Here is a 19,421-nt window from a genome sequence, read left to right on the forward strand (position 1 = left end):
TATTAAATAAAACGCAAATAGAGGATATTTCCATTGTTGCCCATATTTAATGATTAATGAACGCTTGGGGAAGTCAGACGCCCGTCTGAGAAGCGTCCTCCGGCCGTGGGACTGCTTTGGTGTCAGATGTGTGACTTCAGGAAGTCGGGAATCCCAAAAGCCTCCTGGGAACAAGTCCGACTGTCCGACTGAAGAACATCAGGGAGTAAAAGAGCGTTTTGGTTGATGGTGTCTTTGTATTCTGCACCGCACGCCGCTGCCACCGTGTGGCTGAAACAGCGAACAGCAGCAGCACGTTTCCAGAATATGTTCTTATAAATCACGTTATTCCTCCAGAATATGAAGATATAAACTCCTGAACGCAAACCAGTGAGGAAACGTTAATATTTTCACTCAACACACTTCGATCAGTTGTGTTTATTATCGATTACCCTGAAAGAACTGCTCTGCTTTAAGTTTTAAACCAAAGTAAATATTTATTCATTTTTTTATTGGAAACTTTATTCTTCATATTAGATGTTTGCCTGTAAACACATGTCACATGTTCAGCTGGTTACGTTAGCTTAGCATTTCTTTTTAAAGTAACCACCTGATCACCTGGGATATTATTGATTAACAGATCTGTAAATGAATCATTTCCACATTTTAAACTGAGTTCTCCACCGTGTGCAGCGTTTCCCTGCTCCAATCACACGGTTTTCACTTTAAACCGAAGGTAAACTTTGCTGCACGTTAGTCCTTCAGTGTCGTCAGGTTTATAGATCAGCGGGATTTCACTGAAACATTAAGCAGCTGATCAGGATTCAGAGACATGATTTGACAAGTTAAACAGGAGGATTCACTGGACGCGACGGCGAAGGTTAAAGAGCGAGAGACGCTTCAGACAGTCGAGTCAGGTCACATTTCTTTTAGCTTAATTTAAAAAACAAACAAAAACACAAGAGTCAAAGTCAGAATTTGTAAAACATAACAAAACATTTATAAAGAAACTTGATCATCAGTCACTTTTACATGGAATTAAAACAAAAACAGCCGAAACACAGAAATCCATCAGCGGTCCAAAACTCAAACGCCGTCGAGTCGAGAGAAAAACAAACAAAAGAAATCACAGAACAAAAACTTTTTCTGCAAAATGATCAAACTGGCAGATTTCTGACGTCTTAAAGGGCCGGCGTGGAGGATTCAGTGGCATCTAGCGGTGAATCTGCAGACGTGAACCTCTCGCCTCGCCCTCGCCTCCGCGGACGAGAAACTGTTCAACACTCGTGAAAAGACACTTATCAATAATCCGTTCCATCTCAGATCCTCCGCATGTTCCACGCTGGAGCTTTAAATACTTAAACTGAACATCTATCGCTCCGTTCGCCTGCACGGTTTATTTTGCTGAAATGTTATTAACAGATTATTCATTTCTGCATTTGGTTGAAAAAATAGATGAATGTGTTGTTTGAAGAGGAAGTGAAACGTCTCTGTTCATTTGAACGTTCGTGGATTAACAGAAACCGACATTTATTAAAACCCTTTGGTTCCCCGTCTTCTCCGGAGCCAGATGGTCCAGGACAGGTTTAGCCTAGCTTAGCACAAACACTGGAAGCGGGGGGGAAACTGCTAGCTCAGCTCCACCTCTGACCGATCAGCTGTTTTCGTTGGAGCCGCTGACGAGAAACAAGTGGATTTCCTAAAATGCCGCTCACTGATTGGCCGAGGCCTCAGAGCGGTTTGGGCAGGCCGGACACCTCCTCCACACACTCGTCGTAGGCGTCCTGGTACTCCTGGTGAGGTTTGATCAGGATCACGCAGGTCGGCCTCTTGGAGCCCGCGGACGAACCCAGATCCTGCAACGGGACAAGGAAACGAAAAGTCACACTCGTCCTGCCGAGTCCCAACGCAGTCACATGACCTCGTTCTAACGCAGTCACATGACCTCGTACTAACGCAGTCACATGACCTCGTACTAATCCCAAACATGGCCGCCCAGAATGAAACCTCCAGAAACAGGACCGGAGCTGCTTTCATGGTTTGTTTATCCTCCGTCTCACCTTAATAAGCTGCACTTCACAGTTCATGCACTATTACGTATATTTATATTGTATTATTATTATTATTATTATTACACCGTACATACTTATCGTCAACCGGTAAATCCACTTTGTACTTATCTATCTGACCTGTATTACAGTGTATTATATGTTTTGCTCAGTGAGCAGCTGTAATGAGTTTCCCCTCGGGATCAATAACTCACAGTAAATGCATATGGTAAAGAAAAGGTCTGCGGTACTTGAGTATTTACATTTTATTTTTACATTTCAGAGGCAAATATCCCTCTGACTCCACTACATTAACAACTATAGTTACTTTACATACAGAACGTATTAGTTTATAAAATCTGATGATTTGTTATAGATTAAACTACTCAGCAGTTATTAAAGCAGCTCTGTCTCATCCAGCTACAAGATTAAATGCTGTCTGTGAAACAGCGTTTATTACGTCCACCAACCTTAAACCAAGTCAGCCCTGTAACAAATCCTCCCTTCATGAAGGTTATAATGTTCAGGTTTTGTTCAAACTATACTGAATTATACTGAGTTGTGTTTATAATGTTTACTTTATATCAGTGAGGGACTAAATATACTTGAAATATTGTGCAATATTCTCTGTTTTCAGTTTAAAATTCCCCGTTTGTTGATATTTATTCATACTTCTATCACTGCTGTGCAACATCCACCGTCTCATTATAATCTTCATGCACTATTACTTATATTATTACACCATACATACTTACGTATACCTGTAAATCCACTTTGTACTGAATCTATCTGACCTGTATTATATTATTGGCTCAGTGCTTCTCTTCCTGTGTGCCTGACTGTAACGAAGAGTTTCCCCTCAGGATCAATAAAGTGACTCTGACAGTCAGATAAAACTAATATTTAACATGTTTCATAAAACGGGACCTCGAACAGGTGCAGCTCGCCTCACATGTAACACGAGGAGGCCAACTTATCCTGGGAACAGCGATACGTGGCGGAGCCGCCGCACGCTCGCAGCCGTTCCGGGGGCCCGGGGCCGCCACGCTGAGGGCCGGGCCGCCGGAGCGTCGTGCCGGTTTGGTCTCACTCACCATCTTGGACGGGATGTAGGCGTACGGCAGGTCTCTGTCCTCGCACATGACCGGCAGGTGACAGTAGACGTCGATGGGCAGCGTGTCGCCGGCCAACACGACGATCCTGCAGAGACACGAGAATCAATACACATCGCAGCTCGACGGCTACACCTACGTCATTTCTGTTCCGTTATCACAGGTTCGATTCCATCAGCTGCTTCCCAGCTATTGTCTTTAACTATAACAGACACGGTGAGGACATGGCCGACGCACCCCTTCTCCCCTTTGTTGATGAACTTCTGGACTTCTTTCACTCCTCGCCGGATGTTCTTCACTTTGGCAGCTGAAAGACAGAAACGAGCATGAACACACCGAACCAGACTTCAGCCAAAAATCAGTCATTTTTACGGCAACACACACACTTTGATGCTGAATTGAGCAAAGTGATTCCGACCTGAGCAGGAATCACAAACCTGTTGTTCCTGAAGCTTTAACGCGGACTGATAAAACATGTTACTTTTTATTGATTACTCCCTGCTGCCTGCACGAGGCGCCAATCCATTCAAACAATTCCTGACAGCACGAGGAGGCTTCCCCTAACTCTGAACAGATATTTTCATGATGGGATGTTTGCCGAATTAATCACAAGAGTCCACCGATTCGTACAAGATATAAATGCACGAGCTACTCCGTCCGTAAAGTCCGCTGACACAAGAAAGCGTTAAAACCGTTTGATTGTTAACCCAGTTCGGCATTATTTTCCTAAAAAACGTTAGAAACGCGGCACACGAGAGCTTTAAAATCTGTACATGTTCAGTGCAGTTCGGCACCCTCGACACAAAAACAGCAGAACCGGGAGGAACCCGGCAGAGCTCGGTTCGGCCGGTGTGTTTTTACCCTTTTTGACGCATTTGTAGAGCTTCTTGCTGAGCTTTTTGGAGGCCAGCGGCTGAGCGATCGGGTTCACGTTGGCGATCAGCTCCTGGTAAGACTTCTCGTTCCCGGCGGCGGCGGCGGCGGCGGCCTCCTCTCCGTCCGCGGAAACCTTCTCCTTCTTCGTCTTCGTCATTTCTGATCGAACTAAATGATCGAGATGATCGATGATGGCCCGGTCCGTTGTTCTCTGATCTGATTTCAGCGTGCAGCCTGTGGGGAGAGCGCACGTGCTTGTTTCTTCCTCCGTCCGTCCGGCGGAGCAGCGCCCCCAGCGGGCCGGAGGAGCAGCGCCCCCAGCGGGCCGGAGGAGCAGCGCCCCCCAGCGGGCCGGAGGGCGGCGGCAGCTCGGCCTGTCAGAGCTCCGCTGCCTCCCTGTGACTTGTTCCCTCTGTGTGGTGTCGTCTTCTGCCCACCCAGATGTATTTTTAATTCCTCATGATGTATGTTCTCACCTCCGTACCAGGATGCAGGGTTACTTGTGCTTCCTAGAGTCTCCAAAAGTAGACCGGGAGCCAGAGCCTTCAGGTATCAAGCTCCTCTCCTGTGGAACCAGGTCCCAGTTTGGGTTCGGGAGGCAGACTCCATCTCCACATTTAAGACTTTCCTCTTTGATAAAGCTTATAGTTAGGGCTGGCTCGGGTGAGTCCTGAACCATCCCTTAGTTATGCTGCTTTAGGCCTAGACTGCTGGGAGACTTCCCATGATGCACCTCTTTCCTCTCTCCTCCTCTCCCTCTCTGTCTGTATGCATTTTTATCCCATTACTGCATGTTACTAACTCGACATCTTCTCTCTCCCGTAGTTCTGTGCTTTCTCGCTCTCTCTCTCTCTCTACTTCTGTCGCTTTCAGCAGGTATTTCTGCCTCCGGAGCTGCAGAGTCTGGATCTGAGGTTGTGGGCCACCTGCTGCCCCCTGCAGAGTCTGGATCTGTGGTTGTGGGCCACCTGCTGCCCCGTGTTCCTGGCAGAGTCTGGATCTGTGGTTGTGGGCCACCTGCTGCCCCCTGTGTTCCTGCAGAGTCTGGATCTGTGGTTGTGGGCCACCTGCTGCCCCCTGTGTTCCTGCAGAGTCTGGATCTGTGGTTGTGGGCCACCACCTGCCCCCCGTGTTCCTGCAGAGTCTGGATCTGTGGTTGTGGGCCACCTGCTGCCCCCTGTTCCTGTGTTCCTGCAGAGTCTGGATCTGTGGTTGTGGGCCACCTGCTGCCCCCGTGCCCTGGATCGTGTTCCTGCAGAGTCTGGATCTGTGGTTGTGGGCCACCTGCTGCCCCCGCAGAGTCTGGATCTCCACCTGCTCGACAGCTGCTGCTACAGCTGTTATTGGATCTGTGGTTGTGGGCCACCTGCTCCCCCGTGTTACTGATACTGTCATTATTCTTCCTAAAGCTGTCATTCCTGTTATTACTAATTTATTAATATTAATGTTACCACTACAGTTACAATACTTTACATTACAAAACCTCTCTCTCTCTGATGGCCGCCCCCCCTGAGTCTGGTTGTGCTCGAGGTTTCTGCCTCTTAAAGGAAGTTTTTCCTTGCCGCTGTGGCCAAATGCTCGCTCATGGTGGGATTTGTTGGGTCTCTGTAAATAATATAAAGAGTTCGGTCTGGACCTGCTCTGTAGGAAAAGTGCAATGAGATAACTTCTGTTATGAACTGGCGCTGTATAAATAAAGTTGAATTGAAATTAAATTTTTCCTCCTTTCATTTTGCAAAAGCAAATTGAGGTTTTGTGGGAAGAAACTGATGAAACAAAGAATTTGGAAAATGTAATAAAACGAAATAAAAATGAGTAAAACAATGTGAAAGCAAATAAATAAGTAACTGCTTTATACACAGTTAGCTAGTTTTAATATAAGTGTTTATTAACAACTATAACTCCCCCTGCAGACACAAGTGGAGGCTGCTGTATAAACACATAATGAATGATAATAATAATAATAATAATAATAATAATGATAATAATAATAATAATGATAAAAGTCTGCATAGGTTTATAATTGTTGACAAATACTTCACATTAATAAACACTTCAAAATATCAGCTTACAGCTACCTTACAGTGTGTTAAATGTTTATATACGGCTTATAAACGCTAAACAGGGTGTTGAAGTGTCACAGAGCTGTAAATATGTACTGTAATCCTGAGTGAACACTCACAGAACACAAAGTCTGTGCAGTTAAAAGACTCAGCCACTAGATGGAGACAAACAGCGAGCTCTGGGTTCAGGTTCGATACCATGATTTAATTCTCATAATCTTAAATGACTCACGAAGACGAAAGTGAGCCAGTTCACAAGTCGTTCACACCAAGTAGAAACAGAGACGTGGAGAATACAAACTCCCAGCAGAGCGACGAGCTTCAGTACACAACAGCATTAGAGCTGAATTAAATAAGTTCAGCAGCAGAACAGAAAGCAGTACAATCATGTTTCAAAAGTTATATCAGGGTTTTATTAAATACACAGCGGACGGTTACATCATTTCTGTAAAGTTGGAGAAACAAAATGAGCAGAGCAGTAAAGTGGACAGAAATGTTCTCACTGCGACGTCTCGGACGTTTCCTGATTCTCTCTGAACGCAGAACGACGGAGTCATCTGATCCGGTCTTTTCCCTCAGTTTGTTGAAAGGCTCAAAATACTACATTACCCATGAGCCTCAGAGGCCACGGCTCCATCCAGCGCTGTGACATCAGAGTTCTGGAATGTTCAGAACGCTTCCAAAGAGTTCTACAGAGCTCTCGCGACACGTTCACGTCATCGCAAGATTCTAAACGGCTGTGGGCCGTGTGCACAAACACTGCACATGCTCAGTATAACTCTGTCTCCATTACACTTAGGTTTCGTCATCTCGAACAACTGTCTCTGGCTCACGTGCGACGTCCATGTTGGTCTTCTTTATTATTTAGCACCAACTTGGAGAAATCTTTGTTTGGCAGACTTTAGAGTGTAAATAGTGTTCATGTCAACATCCAAGTCACATTTACGACAAACTTGCTCTGATATATCTGAAAGTGCCGAAAACCAAACCAACACGGACGCCTCACGTCAGCCAAAGGCCGTCGTTCGCTGGTTCCTGAAGTGTTCCTGAGTTCTCGTTTCAGTTTTTCTTTAAACGCTATCAGAAACACGCGACCGGATGATGTAACGGTCCGACAGGTTTGTGATATGGCCGCCAGGTTTAATTCATTTGTCTGTTTCCCTTCCTTCATTTAGGCGGACGAGTCTAAACACTACAATACCCACGTTGAAATCAGTACAACCATCAGACACATTTTTCAAAGGTTATATACGCATGAACGGCCGCCGTTACCATGGAGAAGAGGCCAGTCAGCGGCGCGAGTCAAAGCGCTAGCAAATTCAAAACGCGTGTTTTACAGGTGAGAACAAAACACGTCGCCATAGTTACTGAACTTCACCCACAATTGATCCAGAATTCAAAAGTGAACTGATTTAAGCTGCAGGTTGTGTTTTTAGTTTTCTCATCACCGTCATCTTTAGCTTCCACCCGCCGTTAGCGGCACGCGTAACCGAACGTAAAGCTCTGCGATTGGACGTTTCTTGCCGGAATGCACCCTGGGAGTTGTAGTTAAGTTTTTATGCACACAAGCCTGTGCCTTCGACTTTTTGTCAAAGACCCAGATATCTAACGGAGTTCTTTGTACTGATGATTTAACTGCGAGAGTGGTGTAAATGAAAATAGCTCCTCCCACTTCGCAGCTGCAGTAAACCGACGGTTAAATGAGTGAACGGACATGATGTCAACGCTTTAACACGACCAACAACATAACATGAACATTAGCAAGGCCTAACATGGGAACCTTTCCATCTCTACCATCCATCATGTATGATGTCATTGCGGCATTAGCCACATGGCATCAGGCTCTGAAGCGCTCTGATTGTAGGCTTCTTACAGCAATGCTCTCTGGGATTTGTAGTTTTCTTTTGGCAACAGTTGGAAACAGTCTGTCAGCTTTTTCTTGTAGACTTTTTTAAATGAAGCAGAATGTTTTCAGTTCAGCGTCCGCACGTCCTCCACACTGCCCCTTTAAGAAGTCGCCCTGGTGGCAGTCTGGGGGACTGAATGCCTCCTAGATGGAGGTGGCGAGTTCATGTTTTTTGTCAAGAGCTAGTCATCTTCCAGTCTCCCGGGTCAGCAGGTCAGTGGGCGGAGCTTCAGGGCTCAGGGGCAGTACTCGTACTCGCCTCCATCGCCGCCTCCGTCTATCTGGTAGATGTTTTCCACCGCTGAACCTCGACTATGGAGCTGCAGAGTGGACGAAGTCGGACCGAACCGGACCGAACTGCTGACCTGCTGCTGAGGGCTGAAAAACAGAGACAGAATCAACACATTTCTATTCATCTTTTAATTGATTCATTAGTGTATTATTGTAGGGAAATTAGGACAATGTTTGGAGAAAGGACGCATAGTGAGTACAAACTTATTCATTAGAACAAGCCCTTGTGGATCTCCAGAGGAATTTCCTCGACAGCACTGCTAAAATCTTTAAACTCTTCAGAGAGATCCATTTAAACCCAAGTTAATCTGAATTTTTATTGGAAACTCTCCATATTTGCTCAATTGCACACACATTCAGCCGACCTGACGGTGACTTTGGTAAAATCAATCAATCAATCAAACTTTATTTCTACAGCACCTTCCAACAACCGAAACTGAACCAAAGTGCTGCACAACATTAAAAACAAGATAAATAATAATAATAATAATAACAAATAGTAATAAAAGTACAAACAGCTCAGCAGAGCACATTACAACATTAAGATAAAGAGAAGTGTCGCAGGGCCGCTAAGTGTTAAAGCTCTTCTGAATCAGTGGGTTTTAAGTAAAAGACAGTTATAGTACCAGTGAATGGGAATTAATTGAAAGTGCACCAGCTGAACACTTCCTCGTCTATGTTTCCCAACACAGTACAGATTCCAGGAACCTTCAAATGAACTTAGTTACGTATCAGTTAATACGTTCTGAATTTTATTCTTTTATCTATTCAATTCGGTTCAATTTTATTTCTATAAAATATATCTCTGTTTTTATGTTTTTCATTTGCCATCCTTCTGGGCGGGTGAGGCTTGTGTCTTAACGTTGCGGTTCAGGTTAACCGAGGTATTTGAGATCACGTGATCCTCCACTTCAGATGTTGACATTTCCATCCGAACATATTCAGCGAGCGCTTTGAATGTCAGAGAGGAAACCACAGAGATTTGTTTGCTTTCATATCTAATTCTGAGTTTCTGTTTCTGGTAAAAGAAAACCTGCTGGAGACTTCCAGCTTCAACATTTCAGACTTTTCAGGAACATTCAGGTTTTAATCACGTTTTAAGGTTATTAAACGCTGGAGGGGTTTAGGCTGAGGGCTGACTCAGGTCCCATTCTTTGTGCCCAAATAACTAATGACACAGTTAGTGACACATAACAACAAAGTGACGTCTAAGGAAAATCTCCAGTTGCATTTAGCAGCTTTGTCACTAACAGTACAGGACCTTTAAGAGGACAGGACATTTTATTCATCATACTCCTGTCAAAATCAGGAAAACGTTAAAAGATTCAGTTTGAGTCCAGGAAGCTCTGCTGGACCACTCTGACTTCAGTTAGACAGAAATATGGCATGTGGTTTGTGGTTTTGGGTTTTATCACTTGAGTTTCAGTTTGAACACCCCAGCTCCACTGAACCATGTGAAGATGATGCAGGGATGAAGATGACGATAACGCAGTGATGATGCAGAGCGTGTCGACCGTTTGCGGGGCAGGATTCCCGACCCTGAGGTAAAGCTGCCGACTCACGAAGTCTCTGCTGAGTCATGATTTGGCAACAGAAAGAGGCATCTGCAGTTTCTTCCAACGACTTTTTATTCACCACAACCTCCCACTCTCATGACTCCACGCCGCTGTGCATCGTTTTGAGACGAAATTCGGAAAAAGTTCATCAACAAAACTAAAAAGTTAAAATCTGTCACATCACAAAACTTACATTTTGAGTCGCCTCCATCTTCTCGCTGCAGAGACACAAAAACACCAGAAACAACAAGATTAATGAGAAGTTCCTCTTTACTGAAGGGGAACCACATAACCACATTATTTTTAATTCCAGACAGACAGACGTTCAGACTTTGGGTGCTCTGCTTCAGCCAAGCTGAAACAGAAACGATCCGTTATACCTGAACGCCGTCCATCTGTTTGTGTTTTCAAACAGCCAGAAGAAAAAGAAGTTCCTTAAACCATATTGATTATTCATTTCCTTTCCTCTAAATGTAGCATCCGTCTGAACTCACCTCTGTGATGTGATGGAAATGTGGTAGAAAACTCGTTCACAATAAAGAATGCTAATTGCATCTCATAAAAACGAGATCTAATACTGTTAAGAAAACGACCTCATAATTACGAGATCTTTATCTGATTATTGCGACATTTGTATCTTATAATTATGAGAAAACCTTTCTGAAGAATTAGAGATCTTTACGGCCTTCTTTCACCTGCGTAACTTTGCAAAAATCAGGCACATCCTGTCTCAAAATGATGCTGAAAAACTAGTCCCTGCATTTGTTACTTCCAGGCTGGACTACTGCAGTTCCTTATTATCAGGCTGCCTGAATAAGTCCCTTAAGACTCTCCAGTTGATCCAGATCGCTGCGGCACGTGTACTGACAAGAACCAGGAAAAGAGATCATATTTCTCCAATATTAGCTTCTCTGCACTGGCTCCCTGTAAAATCCAGAACAGAGTTTAAAATCCTTCTCCTCACCTACAAAGCTCTTAATGTTCAGGCACCATCGTATCTTAAAGATCTCATAATACCTTATTACCCGACTAGAGCACTGCGCTCCCAGGATGCAGGGTTACTGGTGGTTCTTAGAGTCTCCAAAAGTAGACCGGGAGCCAGAGCCTTCAGGTATCAAGCATGTCTTTCTTCATCTTTCTCTGCCTTCATTTACTATCATATCTTTACTGTCGACTCGGTAATAAATTCAATTCAATTCAACTTTACTTATACAGCGCCGGTTCATAACAGAAGTTATCTCAGTGCACTTTTCCTACAGAGCAGGTCCAGACCAAACTCTTTATAATATTATTTACAGAGACCCAACAAATCCCACCACGAGGAAGCACTTGGCCACAGCGGCAAGGAAAAACTTCCTTTAAGAGGCAGAAACCTCAAGCAGAACCAGACTCAGGGGGGGCAGCCATCAGAGAGGGAGAGAGGTCTGTGTGAAACTGCATCAACAAAAAATCCGTAAAACGAAACTTGAATTTTGACTTTGGTGACGTCAGTTTCCAGCTACCCAGTCACGCCTCTGCTTCAGTTTCCCACCATTGAGTCTGGTTCTGCTCGAGGTTTCTGCCTCTTAAAGGAAGTTTTTTCTTGCCGCTGTGGCCAAGTGCTTCCTCATGGTGGGAAATGTTGCGTCTTTAATATTACAGAGTTCGGTCTAGACCTGCGCTGTAGGAAAAGTGCAGGGAGATAACTTCTGTTATGAACCGGCGCTATATGAATAAAGTTGAATTGATATGATATTGATATGTAAAGATATGATAGTAAATGAAGGCAGAGAAAGATGAAGAAAGACATGCAGAAAACGTTTCTAGCTGGACGCAAACCGGAGACGTTGTGTTTCATGGTTGGCGCCTAAGACCGCCGGGGACAAAGAGAGGCCAGAACTTCCAGGTTCGACTTAATGTCGTTGTTTATTTGAAATGTATGTATTTCAGCCCACAGACCACCGCGGGCTAAACGTCACGGCTCGACAGAAGAGGCGAGTCCATGTTTGTCAGCTGAGTCTGCGGTTAGTTCAGTCACAACAGTCTGTGTCACAAACGCCTCCATCATGGCCGCCTGACCACGGGTTCCTCTCTGGGTTAAAGGAGAACGTTTGTCTGAAGTCAGCTAAAACTAAAGAGCAGCATTTCTTTAAACTTCCCTCTGAGTTGTTGTGGGTGTGTTGACATCAGCCATGGGAACAATGTTTGTTTGTCCGTTTGACTTACCGATAATGACGACTCCGCCGGCTGTGACCAAAGCCACCAACCCGAACAGAACACACACCAGAACCAAAGTCATACTTCTGGTCTCCTGCTGATGTAAAATACACAAAACACACTTACTGTAACTTCTTTACATCAACATCGTGACGTCAAAGTGTTTTTTGTGTCTGAGAGCAGAGCAGCGATACCACAGCGACTGTGCTTAGTCTTCATTTTTCAGAACAGGATAAAACTGTTCTTGTCAACAGTAAAATGAGTTAGTTATTTAGTTAGTTAGAGTTATTCTGCATCTCTCTCACCTCGGCCTCGACGCCGTTGAAGGAGGAAGTCAGCTGAGTCTCTGTGGAGGTCATCTGACCTGCAGGACGAGGAAACGAAAGCTGTTTTGAGTGCAGCTGTGTCAGCAGCATGATGTCATGCTGAAGGAAAAGGTTTAGAAACACATCTGATCTGGAGTCGGGATCAAACCAAACACTTGGACCGACAGCGAGAGTTCTACCTGCTCCTCCGTCGTCCACTACGTGACGGTGCTGAGTTGTACCTGCTGTGTCACCGGCTGTTGTCTGCGCTGCAGGCGTCGCTGTGTTTGTTGTTGTTGATGTGTTCGTCTGTGGAGCTGAAACAGAAATCAGTGCAACATTAACAGGTATCGTGTATTTCAGAAGCTCTGTTTGTTATGTTTGCTTCACATCCCGACAGAAATCAATGAATCCAATGATCTGAGAAAAGAGAAAACAATCCGGTATCTTTGGCTGTCGCAGGCCTGTACTAAGGCCCACCTGCCAGCCCTCCTGTCCACCTGCCCTCCTGTCCACCTGCCCACCTGCCCTCCTGCCCTCCTGTCCACCTGCCCTCCTGTCCACCTGCCCTCCTGTCCACCTGCCAGCCCTCCTGTCCACCTGCCCTCCTGTCCACCTGTCCACCTGTCCACCTGCCCACCTGCCCTCCTGTCCACCTGCCCTCCTGTCCACCTGCCCACCTGCCCTCCTGTCCACCTGCCCTCCTGTCCACCTGCCCACCTGCCCTCCTGTCCACCTGCCCACCTGTCCACCTGCCCACCTGCCCTCCTGTCCACCTGCCCTCCTGCCACCTGCCCACCTGCCCTCCTGTCCACCTGCCCTCCTGTCCACCTGTCCACCTGCCCACCTGCCCTCCTGTCCACCTGCCCACCTGCCCTCCTGTCCACCTGCCCTCCTGTCCACCTGTCCACCTGTCCACACATCCAACACACATCCAACACACATCTAACACACATCCAACACACATCCAACAGACATCTAACAAACATCTAACAAACATCCAACACACATCCAACACACATCCAACACACATCCAACACACATCCAACACACATCTAACAAACATCCAACACACATCCAACACACATCCAACACACATCTAACAAACATCCAAAACACATCCAACACACATCAACACATCCAACAAACATCCAACACACATCTAACAAACATCAACACACATCCAACACACATCTAACACACATCCAACACACATCTAACAAACATCCAACACACATCCAACACACATCTAACAAACATCCAACACACATCCAACAAACATCCAACACACATCCAACACACATCCAACAAACATCCAACACACATCCAACACACATCCAACACACATCCAACACACATCTAACAAACATCCAACACACATCCAACACACATCCAACACACATCTAACAAACATCCAACACACATCCAACACACATCTAACAGACATCCAACACACATCCAACAGACATCCAACACACATCCAACAAACATCCAACAAACATCCGACACACATCCAACAGACATCCAACACACATCTAACAAACATCCAACACACATCTAACAAACATCCAACACACATCCAACAGACATCCAACACACATCCAACAAACATCCGACACACATCCAACACACATCTAACAGACATCCAACACACATCCAACACACATCCAACACACATCCAACACACATCCAACAGACATCCAACACACATCTAACAAACATCTAACAAACATCTAACACACATCTAACAAACATCCGACACACATCCAACACACATCTAACAGACATCCAACACACATCTAGCAAACATCCAACACACATCGAAAAAACATCCAACACACATCCAACACACATCTAACAAACATCCAACACACATCCAACACACATCTAACAGACATCCAACACACATCCAACAGACATCCAACACACATCCAACAAACATCCAACACACATCCAACAAACATCCGACACACATCCAACACACATCCAACACACATCTAACACACATCCAACAGACATCCAACACACATCTAACAAACATCCAACACACATCCAACAAACATCCAACACACATCCAACACACATCCAACACACATCCAACACACATCTAACAAACATCCAACACACATCCAACACACATCCAACACACATCTAACAAACATCCAACACACATCCAACACACATCTAACAGACATCCAACACACATCCAACAGACATCCAACACACATCCAACAAACATCCAACACACATCCAACAGACATCCAACACACATCTAACAAACATCCAACACACATCTAACAAACATCCAACACACATCTAACAAACATCCAACACACATCTAACAAACATCCAACACACATCCAACAGACATCCAACACACATCCAACAAACATCCGACACACATCCAACACACATCTAACAGACATCCAACACACATCTAACAAACATCCAACACACGTCGAAAAAACATCCAACACACATCCAACACACATCTAACAAACATCCAACACACATCCAACACACATCTAACAGACATCCAACACACATCCAACAGACATCCAACACACATCCAACAAACATCCAACACACATCCAACAAACATCCGACACACATCCAACACACATCCAACACACATCTAACACACATCCAACAGACATCCAACACACATCTAACAAACATCCAACACACATCCAACAAACATCCAACACACATCCAACACACATCCAACACACATCCAACACACATCTAACAAACATCCAACACACATCCAACACACATCCAACACACATCTAACAAACATCCAACACACATCCAACACACATCTAACAGACATCCAACACACATCCAACAGACATCCAACACACATCCAACAAACATCCAACACACATCTAACAAACATCCAACACACATCCAACACACATCTAACAGACATCCAACACACATCCAACAGACATCCAACACACATCCAACAAACATCCAACACACATCCAACAGACATCCAACACACATCTAACAAACATCCAACACAGATCTAACAAACATCCAACACACATCTAACAAACATCCAACACACATCTAACAAACATCCAACACACATCCAACAGACATCCAACACACATCCAACAAACATCCGACACACATCCAACACACATCTAACAGACATCCAACACACATCCAACACACATCCAACACACATCTAACAGACATCCAACACACATCTAACAAACATCTAACAAACATCTAACACACATCCAACAAACATCCGACACACATCCAACACACATCTAACAGACATCCAACACACATCTAACAAACATCCAACAAACATCCAACACACATCCAACACACATCCAACAAACATCCAACACACATCCAACACACATCCAACACACATCCAGCTTTACAGTTTTCTGACGGTCACCGTGAAACAGCCGGGGAGAGTCTAATACTCAGTGTGTTAAGTCTGCACAGTGTCCTGCATGTGACTGTCCTTGTATAACACCTTTCTAGTCATCCGAGGAGCAACACTACATGTCACATTCACACACTGATGGCAGGCGCTAACTGCTAACTAACTGATCAGTCACACACCATCAGTCTGTGGTTCGTGTTCAGAGAAGTTTGCGGCTGTTAACAGGTTCAAAATGCTTCACAGGTTCTGACAGGAACAGAACAGAACACTGCGTGGACAGAACGTGGTTCCTGTCGGAGCCTGTGGAGCAGTTTGAACCTGTTCTCAGTTGATCCTCAGTTTGTTCTCAGTGCACTTTGACTAAAATGAGACAGCGGTCTGCAGAAAACCCAACAGCAGCTCCCTCAGACCCGATGCGTGACAGTCACAGTGAATGAGACGCAATGTGTCCGTAAACGCTGGACCGCTCGGTGTTGGACCTCATAAGCTTCATCACTCTGAGGCATCCTCTTCCTCCTGAGCGTCTAACATGTTGTCCTCTGAAGAACGGACACTTTCAGTTTGCTTCCTGTCTGTCAGATGTGTTTTCTGTGAGTTCAGGACCTGAGAGGGGCGGCAGTTAAAGACTACGATCCCTGCTGAGACTCTGCCAGTCTCTTAATGAAAAACATGAGTGAAAACTTCAGACTTAAAAAAGAGTGTCTCACCTCTCTCAATGGACACATCGAAGACATGTTTGTCATCATTGAACCACCCGGGTACCTCCACCCTGCACCCGTACCGTCCAGCGTCTGTCTCTGTGAGGTTCAGTATCGTCAGAGAAACATCACCTGCATCCAGTCGTCCCAGTAGCTGATACCTGCTGGAAGCTCTGGTTTCTTCTTTCACTCGATGTCCGTCGGTGGAGACGAGCAGGTTCCTGCAGCCTGACAGTGGAATTTCTCCTCGACCCCAACAGACGAACATCGCTCCGTGTTTGCTGATGTCATATTTACAGGGCAGAGTGACGCTCTGACCTGTTTGACCAACGACTCTGCTGCTGACACGTTCACTGACTGCGGAGACACAAAGAAAGACGACCGCTCAGTTCAGGCCAAACACAGCAGCAGCAGTCTGCCTGTTGCCTCTGTCTTCTTGCTCTTATATAATACTTATACTTGTTATTGTGTGTTGCAGCTGCCCACCTGCTGCAGCTGTTCCAGATGTTACTTTGAGAAAAAGCTCTTCGGTCGTATGTCACAGCTGAATCTGATGCTTTTATTGACTTTGACGGATGACGTTCCCTAGTACATCACTAACTCTAACTAACAGTAATATTAAAATGACGACTGCTGCAGGTGAAGAGTCAAAACAATCTGTCACAAATAAATCACATAAACATAACTAACTGTTCTTTTCCTCAACTCCTCTTCATCTGTAAAACACTTCACACACAAGTCAGTGGATCCAAAGTGGTTTACAGCAGAGAGGGAAAACCAACAGAAAGACAGAAGACAATAAAGATAATAAGAATAAAAACACATACAGAGGCTTCACAAGACAAACGGAGTGAGAGAGAGTTTTAAGCTTTTAACTTTCACGTGAAGGCAGTGATCCAGATGTAAAGTTGATATAAACGGATGCTGGAGAGTAAAGAGCAGCGTACCTGTGAGGAGAGCGAGCAGCAGAACGATCGGCATGATGAGGCGAGTCACACTGAGACACTGTCATCACACTCACACCACATTTAAACACACCAGGGCCACGCTGCACACTGTAAAAAATCCTCCCCTGCTGCTCGACACCAACAAAAACCCCCGTTTGGTTTGAGGAAATAAAGAAACTTTAAAGACATTTTCTAACAAAACGATGTTTATGCAAATCAGCACAAACTGCTCGCTCACGCTTTCTGTACGGTCAGCTGTCAGAAACCCTTCAGGAGGAAGTGGAGACTTCGACTTAAGAGACGAAGAATCAGAACTTTGTCTCTTTATTTTGATGAGATATTGTGTCAGAAATTGGACCTCATAACCATATTAAAAAGTATTATCACCATAGCAACCACCTAATACAGAATGGTAACTACCTAGCAAAACCCTAGCAACCATCTAGTAGTGCCTTAGCAACTACAAACAGCTCTCCGATCACCACCGAGCCTTCGAAATGACGTGAATCACTTTGCTTATTTGAGTATTTTGGGTCCGTACCGTTTGGCGATGTTTCCTCACTCACTCGCCGCAACCAATCCGAACTTTACAGTCCGTGACGCCTTCTTTACGAACGTTTCTCTGTTTGTAGCTACATTTCAGCATCGTAGCGTCTTTAACATCGTTATCCATCCCGTCATCGTCCCGTCCATTTACGCTGATGAATCCAAATTCTTTACGGAGTTATTATTTTGTATTAAAAATCTCGTGAGAATCTCGTAATTAGGACCAATTAACTCAAAAGTATGAGTTTATGTTTTGATGCTGTGACTGAGCCTAAACTACGCTGAGCCCATTGATAAATCAGTATCAATCAATTAAGACCTACTGTATCTGTATGTTTTCATATGAACGTTTCAGGAATGAATACTGTGCTTTGGGCTTGACTTTATGACTCACATTATGACATTTTACAAATATGAGAAGGAAGTCCCTTCAGAGCAGCTGCCAGTGTCAACATGTGGGGCAGATGGTTGATAGAGCGCGGTCAGCACTTCCTGTTAGTGGCATTTGTTATTGGCTGCTTCCTGTATCTGAAGCAGACTCTGAGTTTCCGCTCAACATGGCCGACAGCTGAGCACCACACTGCAGGAAATATCTGCAGCTCGGACTGACAGAATATCTATGAATTTATAACAAATACTTTACTCACTTTAAAAGTAAATTATTAAAATAGCCGTGTATATGTTTGTTTGTATGTTTCCTTGAAAATGTGCTTTAACTGAACTAAACTTTAATCATTTGTTCAAGGTCTTCTCATGACTTGTTATACTGTAAAACCAAACGTTCAATAAAGGAAACAAACTTTGATCAAACTTGTATATTTGTAATAACTTCATAATAAAAGATTTCACTAAATTTCTGCAGGATGGTTTTACAGTGTAGGGAGTCCTGTCACCGCAGGTTGCAATACCATTTCTAGCCACAGCATGTAAGTCTATGGGCTCGTGGCACTGTTTCCATGTATTGTACGTGTGTAGGCCTGCAGTGTGTAAAAATGTCTTAACTTAAAAACTAAATAAAATGAGGACATTTGTGACTATATGACAATAAATGCAGCCATTCACTATAAACTCCAGTGGATATCAAACATAGTCAAACAGAAATACAGTAAATATTTAATGTAGTCTGATCCTATTTCAGTTTTATGTCCACTGACTTTCAACTTCTACAGAAAAAAATGTAAATTTGTAGAAATCATTTGATTCCCTGATAAATTACCAAATTGTATTTATTAATCTAACTATCTATGTATGTATTCATTCTTTTATTTATCAAGAAAAATATCTGTGTATTTATTTTAGCATGTATTTCCATATTTATTCATTGATGATAAGTCATTTTTAGCTTCCCTGTGAACTCAGAACAACTCTGACTTTCAGCAACAAAAAAAAAGATTAATAAGATACATAAAAAGCTGCAGCTGCACCATTCAGCGCCTGCAGGTGGCGCAGCTCGGCGCCTGCAGGTGGCGCAGCTCAGCGCCTGCAG

General features: G+C 44.4%; 2 protein-coding genes across 8 annotated transcripts; both read right to left on the reverse strand.

Moving 5' to 3' along the window:
- Positions 1 to 950: 950 nt before the first annotated feature.
- On the reverse strand, positions 951 to 4,304 carry nhp2 (NHP2 ribonucleoprotein homolog (yeast)). Its single transcript, XM_044223168.1, has 4 exons — positions 4,001 to 4,304; positions 3,377 to 3,446; positions 3,122 to 3,227; positions 951 to 1,835 (listed from the first exon to the last, which is right to left on the reverse strand). Exons 1-4 carry the CDS (start codon positions 4,170 to 4,172, stop codon positions 1,710 to 1,712), a joined length of 474 nt encoding a protein of 157 aa, XP_044079103.1. The 5' UTR covers positions 4,173 to 4,304; the 3' UTR covers positions 951 to 1,709.
- Positions 4,305 to 6,262: 1,958 nt separating this feature from the next.
- Positions 6,263 to 18,277, reverse strand: LOC122888642 (T-cell immunoglobulin and mucin domain-containing protein 4-like). Of its 7 annotated transcripts, none has more exons than XM_044223329.1 (7): positions 17,390 to 17,683; positions 16,452 to 16,799; positions 12,575 to 12,649; positions 12,333 to 12,391; positions 12,037 to 12,121; positions 10,025 to 10,049; positions 6,263 to 8,362 (listed from the first exon to the last, which is right to left on the reverse strand). In XM_044223329.1, the coding sequence occupies exons 1-7, from the start codon at positions 17,421 to 17,423 to the stop codon at positions 8,221 to 8,223; spliced, it is 768 nt and encodes a 255-aa protein (XP_044079264.1). In that variant the 5' UTR covers positions 17,424 to 17,683; the 3' UTR covers positions 6,263 to 8,220. The 7 variants fall into 7 exon arrangements, with proteins under 7 accessions (XP_044079264.1, XP_044079262.1, XP_044079263.1 ...); XM_044223327.1 differs by having other exon boundaries at positions 12,533 to 12,649; XM_044223328.1 differs by having other exon boundaries at positions 12,037 to 12,124; positions 17,390 to 17,681.
- Between the last annotated feature and the right edge of the window lie 1,144 nt (positions 18,278 to 19,421).

The sequence above is a fragment of the Siniperca chuatsi genome, linkage group LG14 (genome assembly GCF_020085105.1).
Source record: "Siniperca chuatsi isolate FFG_IHB_CAS linkage group LG14, ASM2008510v1, whole genome shotgun sequence".
In the NCBI taxonomy this organism is placed as follows: Eukaryota; Metazoa; Chordata; class Actinopteri; order Centrarchiformes; family Sinipercidae; genus Siniperca; species Siniperca chuatsi.

Coding starts and splice junctions, on each gene's coding strand:
- nhp2 (XM_044223168.1), bottom strand. CDS start 4,172: ATGACGAAGACGAAGAAGGAGAAGGTTTCCGCGGACGGAGAGGAGGCC. Junction 3,228..3,376: donor ATCAACAAAGGGGAGAAGGG/GTGCGTCGGCCA, acceptor GTGTCTCTGCAG/GATCGTCGTGTTGGCCGGCG. Junction 1,836..3,121: donor CCTACATCCCGTCCAAGATG/GTGAGTGAGACC, acceptor GTCCCGTTGCAG/GATCTGGGTTCGTCCGCGGG.
- LOC122888642 (XM_044223322.1), bottom strand. CDS start 17,423: ATGCCGATCGTTCTGCTGCTCGCTCTCCTCACAG. Junction 16,800..17,389: donor GCTGCTCGCTCTCCTCACAG/GTACGCTGCTCT, acceptor GTGTCTCCGCAG/TCAGTGAACGTGTCAGCAGC. Junction 8,363..10,024: donor AGATGGAGGCGACTCAAAAT/GTAAGTTTTGTG, acceptor TCTGTTTTTCAG/CCCTCAGCAGCAGGTCAGCA.